Raw genomic sequence first — 7,038 nt, forward strand, 5'->3', positions numbered from 1 at the left:
TTGGATAAATTGCTTCTTATTTTTTAAAGAACCCAATAATGAGTAAATATAATAATAGGAGAGAAGTTTCAACCAAGGAAACTAATTATGAAAGGAAAAGATAATGAAAAACATATTAATTTTTTTTAAAGGGAAATAAAACTTTTCACCTATGAAATGAAAAGAGACTAATGCTCAAGTTACATAAATTCCATTGGAAGATAAGAAAATGAAAAACGAGAAGTAGCTCAAAGCAACAAATATTTCTTGGTGGTAAACTCAAAACACTTCTTCAAGGTCACTATTTAGAAAAGCATTTTTTTACATCAAGCTGGTGAATGGGAGTACTGGAGCATTTTTTAATTGAAAATTTGCTTGTGATCCGTACTTTCCTTTTTTTTTTTTTGGGTTGTCGTTGTTGTTGACATTGTTATGATTATTATTGGTGGAGTGGGAGTAGTGGAGCCGTGTAACATATATCCTAAAGTAGTTTATGTTGGGATAAAACTCCCAACTGGGATGTTGACAAATTATGGAATATGAATAAGTTGAGCTAATGATCATGAAATATGAATAGTATGAAACTGTTTTTGTTTATTGGGTCAAAACTCATTGCATCTAGTTGTTAGTGCAGGAGTATCTTGGTCCAGCAATTATTTCTCATTTTCTGATGCATGGGACAAGTGTAGCTGATATTGTTAAGCATTTCATTGCCATTTTGAAAAAGAAGGATGGCAATATCCCAGTTATCTTTCTTGAAGCCATGAAAAGAGTAAGGACCATACACTTGTATAGGGTTTACTTCTCTATAATAGGGACTTCTTTTTCTCTCTCTATCTATGAACATATACATATATATACACAAACGCACAAACAGACCAAATGTTAGTAATAGTTAGTCGCTGGAACATTGGTATTTTCACTCCCATGCCACCTTTTGCATAGTTACTCAGGATAGAAAATTAGAAAAGATGGGAGACGAGAAATGGATGTAAAATACGTCATGATATAAGTTCAAATATAGATGAAGTTTTACAATGAGTCTACTGAAAATAACAAGTTTACAACTCTAAAAGATTATGAGCATGATAGTAGAGATGATGAGTCTTCATCCGGAAGGTGGTGATGTCTACAGGTTGAAGGGATTCCTCGCCATCCTCCCTATTTTTGTTGATCACCTCTGCGTTCTTGGTGCTCTCTGTGTATCACTTTATGGAATGGTGTCTCTCTCTGCAAGATTTTGTCTCTTGCTTTCAGGATCCTTATATTTATAGCTCCAAAAAAGAGGGAATATTTGTTTGCCACACTGGAAAACAGCCTGCAATTCATTAGTGTTTTTTCACGTCACAACCCAATTCTTTCGGTGGTCCCTGAACACAATGTGTTGGATTCTGGAATGGATGCTTGCCACAAGGGAGCTTGGTTTGCCTTATGATCTTTTATCATTCTTTCTGCAATTACATGCGATTAGATCTCAAAAATGTCAACTCTTGATTTAACTTTTTCAACGCATGGGAGAACACATTTACTTTTATATTTGCTAATTCCAATGAAATTTCCCTTCAAAAGCTTGATTATTCCAATTTTAGGCCACAATAACTTGTATTTCTACAAGTTATCAACCGTTCTTAAAATACCCAAGTATTCAATACATTGCCTTAAGATCTTCAAAGGGCTTATGCATGAATTGACTTACCATACTCACTACGAAGGCTATGTCAGGTCGAGTATGTGATAGGTAAATTAGTCTACCAACTAACCTTTTATATCTTTGAACATCAACACAGGAACCTTGACTAATTTCCCCAAGTTTCTTGTTTGCATCAATTGGTGTTCCACACCCACTCATGCTTGTTTCTTTGAGAAGATCTTTTATATATTTCAACATTGAGACACAATAATTCCTTGCTTTGATCATGCAACTTCCATGGCATGGAAATATTTCATTTCTCCCGGATCCTTAACTTCAAACTCCTCATAGAGTTTGTTCTTTAACATGAATATTTCTTCTTGATCATCACCTGTGATAAGAATATCATCTACATAGACAATAAGAATAGTTATTTTTCGATTTTTTGAGACATAATATATAATTATCATCTTATCACAGGTGTACTAGGTTATATGTATCATCTCATTTGTTAGGAACACACAAAGGAACAGTAAACCTCAAAGAACAAGCAAAAATAGAACCAAACCCTAGGAGAAAAAAAAACTGAATCAAATGCTAGGAAAGTAATGCTGTTCTTCAAATATCTTCATATACGATTAGGTTTTGGTGAAACCAAATACACAGAACGACTGAAAACCAGAACTTGAGGCAAAACCAAGTGACATAAAACATAACAGACAGCCCACGCAAAGTTCATAAAACTTGAGGTGAAAAACAAAAGGTCCCAAACCCCAAAGTTCACAAACCCTAATTTCCCCAAGGAAAAGACCTAGAACTCTGATATCATGTACTCAATGTTGAAAGATACTCAATTGTATTTTAGATTCGAGAGTCACATATATATAGGTGTATAAGAGAACAATAAATTAAGAATTGTATAATTACAATAAAGGACAGGTAGATACAATAGCATATATTACAAAACCATGTATGCAGTATGCCTATATATATTGAATTCTAATGTATAGAATAAGTGAGGAGTTCTCTTGTATTCTCGTCTAACATTATCAGGTTCTGTTATCTTTTTAGAGAGATCTTTAATATTCTATATGAAAAAAAAACCCAGTAATATGTAAATATAATACCGGAGAAATTTAAACTAAGGGAATTAACTATAAAATGAAAGGATATAAAATAATAATTAAGAAATAAAATGACTAATATTTAAACGCAACTATGTTATACATTACAAATGTATGGGTTCTATTTGTTATTTGCCACCATGACTTTTATATATCAGTGATAGTTTCCTTTAGATCTTTTATATATCAATTAAATTTTCCTTTGCTAAGGATACTCCAAATGGTGAGCCTCCATGTGATGAGATCCTTTTAGTTTTATCACGTGAAATTACTGAGTCTGTGAAGAGTCATGCCATGTGATTTCACATTCTTTTCTTTTTGGGTTGTGCTAGGCCTACGATCGACATATGGTAGAACTCTTGAGAAATAGTGATGGGCCTTCAACAGGAAAATCCTTTCTAGAATGTAGGGAGTTGGCTGCTCGGCTATCTGGAACATATGTAGGTGCAGCTAGGAACAAGCACAGATCAGATATTTTAAAGATTGTTAAGGATGGAATTGAGCATGCCTTCTCTGATGCACCGAAGAATTTATCTTTCCTGGAGTGTGCTGTTCTACATTTTGTATCCAAACTGCCTACACCGGATATCCTGGAAATGTACGATGTTTATACCATTTTAATATCAGATTGAGTTAAAACTAGTTGTTGCTTGAAATGACCCAATTTAATTCGTAATCACTTTTCAAATAGTATCAAGGATGTCCAGAATCGAACAGAAAATATTAATACAGATGAAGACCCAAGTGGTTGGCGCCCATATCATACCTTTGTTGACAGCTTGCGTGAAAAGTATGCTAAAAGTGATGGTTTGCAAGGTAACTTGCTTCTCTCAATTTAAGTTGTCTTTAGAGGAAAATCGAATCTCTCTTGGTTGAATTTGCGTGATTCTTGATTGTATTCGGATGCATCTTGGGGATATTGTGAATTTTTCACTTTCTTCGTGTTATTGGAATTTCTTTATTTAGTTCAACATTTTTCTTTGGCTAAAGAGAATTAGGACACATTTGATAATCATGTTGGTTTTTTGTGCCATTTTCTTGTGTTTTGCTTTTTGTTTTTACAAAAAGTCATTCATGTTTAACAACTGTTTTTCTGTTTCCTATTTTTAAATACAAAAAACCAAACCAAACGGAACATTTTTTTTAAGAAAAAGATGGTAGAAAACAACATATAAAGCATGTTTGATTTTTTATCTTCCAAAAAGTTGGAGTGATAGAGAGATGTGTTAGAGAGAGAAATATATGGTGGGTCCATAACCCACAAGTTGTAGGATCAAAACCTTGCTTATATACCATGTTAAATCATCAATCAACTTAAAAGCTTAAATGGATGGATTATGATAAATTTAATTATATTAATATACAGTTAAATATTTTAGAGAGTAAATTTAGAGAGAGAAAATCTAGAATAGAAATTAGAGAGAGAGTCGAGGGAATACTAGTTAGAGTCCTTAAAAGAAGAATATTAGTTAGAAAAGGAAAAGTCAGAGGGAGAAAGATAAATGAAAGAGAGAGAAAGAAGACTTCAGGGGAGAATTCTAGAGAGAAGTGACAGGCATGTTAGAAGAGAGAAATTTTATATCTTAGAGAGAGTTGAGTTCAGAGAAAGATAAGTTAAGAGAAAATAATTAAAATTCTAGAGAAAAGTGAGAGATATGTTAGAAGAGAGATTCAAATTTTAGGAAAGTTGCTGATATTTTAGTTCTAGTCGGTCAGTTTAGGTTACCATTTTTGTGGAGTTAGTGGAGTTAGCTAAGCTATCTGTAGAATTAGAGTCTGTGTTTAAATAGTGATGGCATGAAAATGTACTTTCCCATTTCTCAATAAAGAACCTCATGGTATCAAAGTCCTAAATTCTTGAGAAGTGGTTTGGTACAATGGAATGGGAGATGAAAATGGGCCTAAGGTTTTATCTTTATGATGGGTCCAGCGTTTTAGAGTGTGTTTGATTTAACTTTTCAAATGTTTAATTTTGAAAATAAGTCATGTTGGAAAAAATTGAAGCATTTGACAAACACTCAAAATAGCTTTTGAAATATTTTCAAATGTATTTTAAACTTTTTTTTTTATTATTTTTATATGAAAATAGCTAAGCTTTTTGAAAAACACTTGTTTCTCTAGTCTAAGGGATTTTTATATATAGTATAGTAAATAAAATGAATCATATTATATTATCTTTTTGTTCTGATTTCAAAATAGTTTTGGTGATGGCAATAGTAGAAATTTTATTTCGGTTTTACCAGTTCCTGTTCATTCTCATTTCTATTAAGTAAAGAGGCCTGCATATGTTCCAATGGCTTCTTCACAGACTAAGCTGTCGCGATATCTGTAAATGTAATATTTTTTTATTTAGCTTATAATTGATTTAATTTTTGATATTGTGCAATTGTAGATGAGAAAGAAGGAAATTCTACTAGACGTAGAGGTCGGCCCCGTAAAAAACATACCATACAGGGAAAAAGACTTTTTGATGAGCAAAGTACAAGTGAAGACGAGGAATCAATTAGTGCATCTGACCATGAAGATGCACATGATGAAGAGAAGCGAGATGAGGAAGATGAGGAAGAAGTACCACTCATCCATTCAATTAGGCCATCCTCTAAATTGAGGTCACTTAGAATTTCAAGAGACGAAAGAAAAGGGACTTCTATGGGTAAAGCTGCAGGTAACATGTCTGCTTTCCTAATGAAAAGTCTGAAGTCTAAAGTATTATTTTAAACAACTCAGAGTTTTTAGTGAGCCGCTTAAACGTACACTGCTTGAGGCATTTGCTGTGGTGGGCCTCATGGTTAACTTTATTATATTATTCAGAAACTGCATGTTTCTTCATACAAATTTTATCTTCACTATACCTGACACAAATATTGGAAGGAAGCACAAATACTTCTAATTGTGTAGAGAATCGATATCAAATACGTATTATAACATGAATCCATGCAACAATTTGCTTACTTGCTGTGTACAGTCTTGCATGGCAGAAAAGGATAGAAAAAGTTGTTTCTGATGAAAATGATATTTGCTCTCTCTCGCATAAGATTTGAAGCCAGGTGAAGCCATCTTGGTTCTTGTGGTGCTTGGAGTTGTACTTCAGCCTCTTTTGCTCCATGTAATGATTGAAAACTGTTATTTGAAAATGAATAATTCATTTCTTGTCGATCCTTCTCCTGCAAAAGAATTATCGACATTTCTACCACTGATTGTTAATCATACCCACTAGCAGCATGTAGATCTGTAGGTCATTTTCTCGTCTTATTGATCTTGTGTGAATCTACACATAATTAATCGTTTTCTTTCTGCAGGGCCACCATCTACATGACTTGAACCGACCGTCTACCGCGCATGACTTATCATGGTCTACAAACATCCCCAAATTAAGACATGTAGCAGTTGTGTTTATATTTATATACAAAACGAAATTATGCTGACGTAACCTTAACTAAGATGTTCGTGAAACTTGCTGAAGGATGCTACCTAAGGAGTTGTGGCTATAGCGTAATAGTTGATAATCCTGTTAGCCGCGGACATTTCTGTGATAGCGGTAGAATACCCCCTACGTTGCCTCTGTTATGGTCGGAGGCCTCGTATGATTCTCTTGTCTGTCTTGACTTTTGTTTTTGCTTTGTGTGATTTGATCTTTTGGATATTATGCTATTCTTAGTTCATAATGTAGTTCTCGAGAATGTCCATTATCTAAAATTTATGGATGAAGCAAAATAATATGCCTAAAAGATTCTGTTCCAGAAGGTGTCCGATGACATCTGCGGGATTTTCTATTTCTAAAATCTGATAACTATTATGTTTTTTTTTTTTTTTTTTTTTTTTTTTTTTTTTATTATTATTATTATTTAAAAATTAAGTTTATATCATCTACATTTATTATCATGATTTGTATCATTTTTAAGTATAATGGTTGAATTTTTAGTCAAATTTTAAAAACAAAAACAACTTTTTGAAAGTTACTTTTTTTTTAGTTTTTAAAATTTGATTTGGTTTTTTAAACCATTGATGAAAAGTAGATAAGAAGAGAAGAAATTTGAGATGGAAGTACTGTCTATAAACTTAATTTTCAAAAACAAAAAAAATAAAGTGGTTACTAAATGGGGTCTAAATTTTTGGTGTCTATGGTTGAGGATTTAATATCTATAATTATGGTAAGTCTGATGGTCTAAGTGTAGTACTTGGCGATAGAGGACTCAATTTTTACTATTAAAGGCTTAAGAATGTAATTGTGATTGGGTTTTGCAATTTATTCAAGATTTCATTGACATTCGAAAAGAATATAATAGATACATACCATAGATATGC

The 7,038-nt window shown here is 32.8% G+C and overlaps 1 protein-coding gene across 4 annotated transcripts in view; it reads left to right on the top strand.

Annotated features, from left to right (window-relative positions):
• SCC3 (sister-chromatid cohesion protein 3) overlaps window positions 1–6,515 on the top strand; it is a 46,589-nt gene extending 40,074 nt beyond the window's left edge. Inside the window, exons 19-24 of one of the 4 annotated variants that reach the window (XR_005480196.2) lie at window positions 614–751; window positions 3,066–3,331; window positions 3,425–3,549; window positions 5,126–5,398; window positions 5,699–5,839; window positions 6,033–6,515. Coding sequence is in view for 2 of the 4 variants with exons in the window: in XM_039023410.2 (XP_038879338.1) it covers window positions 614–751; window positions 3,066–3,331; window positions 3,425–3,549; window positions 5,126–5,398; window positions 6,033–6,049 (819 nt within the window). In the remaining 2 variants the exon portion in view is untranslated. The remainder of the gene's footprint in view (window positions 1–613; window positions 752–3,065; window positions 3,332–3,424; window positions 3,550–5,125; window positions 5,399–5,698; window positions 5,840–6,032) is intronic. The other 3 variants (XR_005480197.2, XM_039023410.2, XM_090310734.1) reach the window with 3 other exon arrangements.
• Window positions 6,516–7,038: the final 523 nt, after the last annotated feature.

The sequence above is a fragment of the Benincasa hispida genome, chromosome 2, assembly GCF_027475165.1.
Source record: "Benincasa hispida cultivar pf3 chromosome 2, pf3_genome.v1.1, whole genome shotgun sequence".
Classification (NCBI taxonomy): domain Eukaryota; kingdom Viridiplantae; phylum Streptophyta; class Magnoliopsida; order Cucurbitales; family Cucurbitaceae; genus Benincasa; species Benincasa hispida.